The sequence below is a fragment of the Parus major genome, unplaced genomic scaffold (genome assembly GCF_001522545.3).
Source record: "Parus major isolate Abel unplaced genomic scaffold, Parus_major1.1 Scaffold1053, whole genome shotgun sequence".
NCBI lineage: Eukaryota > Metazoa > Chordata > Aves > Passeriformes > Paridae > Parus > Parus major.
The window spans coordinates 5,459-7,021 of NW_015379923.1; the positions used below are offsets into that span (position 1 = coordinate 5,459).

A 1,563-nucleotide genomic window follows, 5' to 3' on the forward strand; every position below is an offset into this window, starting at 1 on the left:
GGACTGCACTGGGCTGCGCTGACCGCGAGCCGGGCCGGACCATACTGGGCTGGGCTGGACCACACTGAGCCGTGCCGGACCGTGCTGGGCTGTACTGGACCGTGCTGGGCTGTACTGGACCGTGCTGAGCTGCTCTGGGCCGTACTGGGCTGCGCTGGGCCATACCGGGCTGTGCTGGAGCAGCCTGGGCTGTACCGTACGGAGCGGTTCTGGACTCTGTTGAGCTGTGCTGGGTGAGCCGTAACCGAGCCCTGCGGCCCGTGCCCGGAGCCGTGCCACCATGGTGGCGGGGATGCTGATGCCGCTGGAGCGGCTCCGCTCCATCCTGGAGCTGCTGTTTCACGAGGGTGTTCTGGTCGGGGAGCGGGACGGCTGCCCCCGGCGCACCCACCCGCAGCTGCCCGGTGTGGCCAACGTGGAGGTTCGGCGTGCCATGGCCTCGCTGCGCTCCCGCGGCCTCGTGCGCCAGACGGCCGCCTGGCGACACCTCTACTGGTACCTGACGGACGCCGGCGTCGCCCACCTGCGCCAGTACCTGCGGCTGCCGCCGGACGTGGTCCCGCGCTCCCTGCAGCGCGCCCCGCGCCCCGCCGCCCCCCGGCCCCGCAGCGCCGCGTCCCCCCCGGGCCGGCAGCGCCTGCCCTGGCACGGCTCCTCCACGGGGAGCAGGAGGAGGAGGAGGATGCTGGGCTCAGCCCTGGAGCCGGCCCCGCGGCACAAGGAGCGGGATTATTCGCAGCTCCTCGAGGGAGCGAGGCAGGGCTGACCTTTGCAGACAAAGAGGAGATGTCGGGAATCGCTGCTGCGCCGCGGGACCCTTCCCTTGCCGGCGGGATGAGCGGGGGGCCAGCCCCACGCCGCGGGGGGATCGGCTGCGGGGAGCCGGCCAAGGCCACGGAGAGCCAAGCGCGCTGGGATCCCAGCCTGGGAAAAGGAGGGATCGGATTCCTCCTGCCCGGCCCCGCCGGACAAACTCTTCCGGGTGGGGACTCCTACGCGCCGCGCTCTGCCCGGGCACGGCCCCGCTGCTCCTTCCCGCAGCCCCGGCGGCGGCAGAACGCGGGGATACGGCTGGGAATGGGAAAATCGGGACCGATCCTGGCCCCCGGCGCCCCGCTCGGCTCAGCCCAGCTGCCGACTCATCCCTGCCGTGGAAGCGTGGAAGGAAAAGTTTCCCCGTCAGCACAAAACGCGGACACTTGGCCGAAGCTTCCCCTTGGCTGCTGCTGCCCTGGCCGGGAGCTCCCCACGCTGGGGACACGCCAGGGCCCGGCCACGGGTGGCTGCAGTGGGCGGGAGTGGCAGGGGACAGGCCTGGTCCCTGCAGTGTGGCACTGGGGTGGCACTGGGGTGGCACTGGGGTGGCAGTGGGATGGCACTGGGGTGGCACTGGGGTGGCACTGGGGTGGCACTGGGGTGGCACTGGGGTGCCCGAGTCCCCGCAGTGTGGCACTGAGGTGGCTCTGGGATGCCCCAGTCCCCGCAGTGTGGCCCTGGGGTGGCCCTGGGATGCCCCAGTCCCCTCAGTGTGGCCCTGGGGTGGCACTGAGGTGACACTGGGAT

General features: G+C 72.2%; 1 protein-coding gene across 1 annotated transcript; it reads left to right on the plus strand.

The window, feature by feature from the left end:
• The first annotated feature begins 196 nt into the window (after positions 1-196).
• LOC107199559 (plectin-like) lies at positions 197-766 on the plus strand. The gene has a single exon (XM_015616878.2). The coding sequence runs from the start codon at positions 281-283 to the stop codon at positions 764-766; it is 486 nt and encodes a 161-aa protein (XP_015472364.1). The 5' UTR covers positions 197-280.
• The last annotated feature ends 797 nt before the right edge of the window (positions 767-1,563 follow it).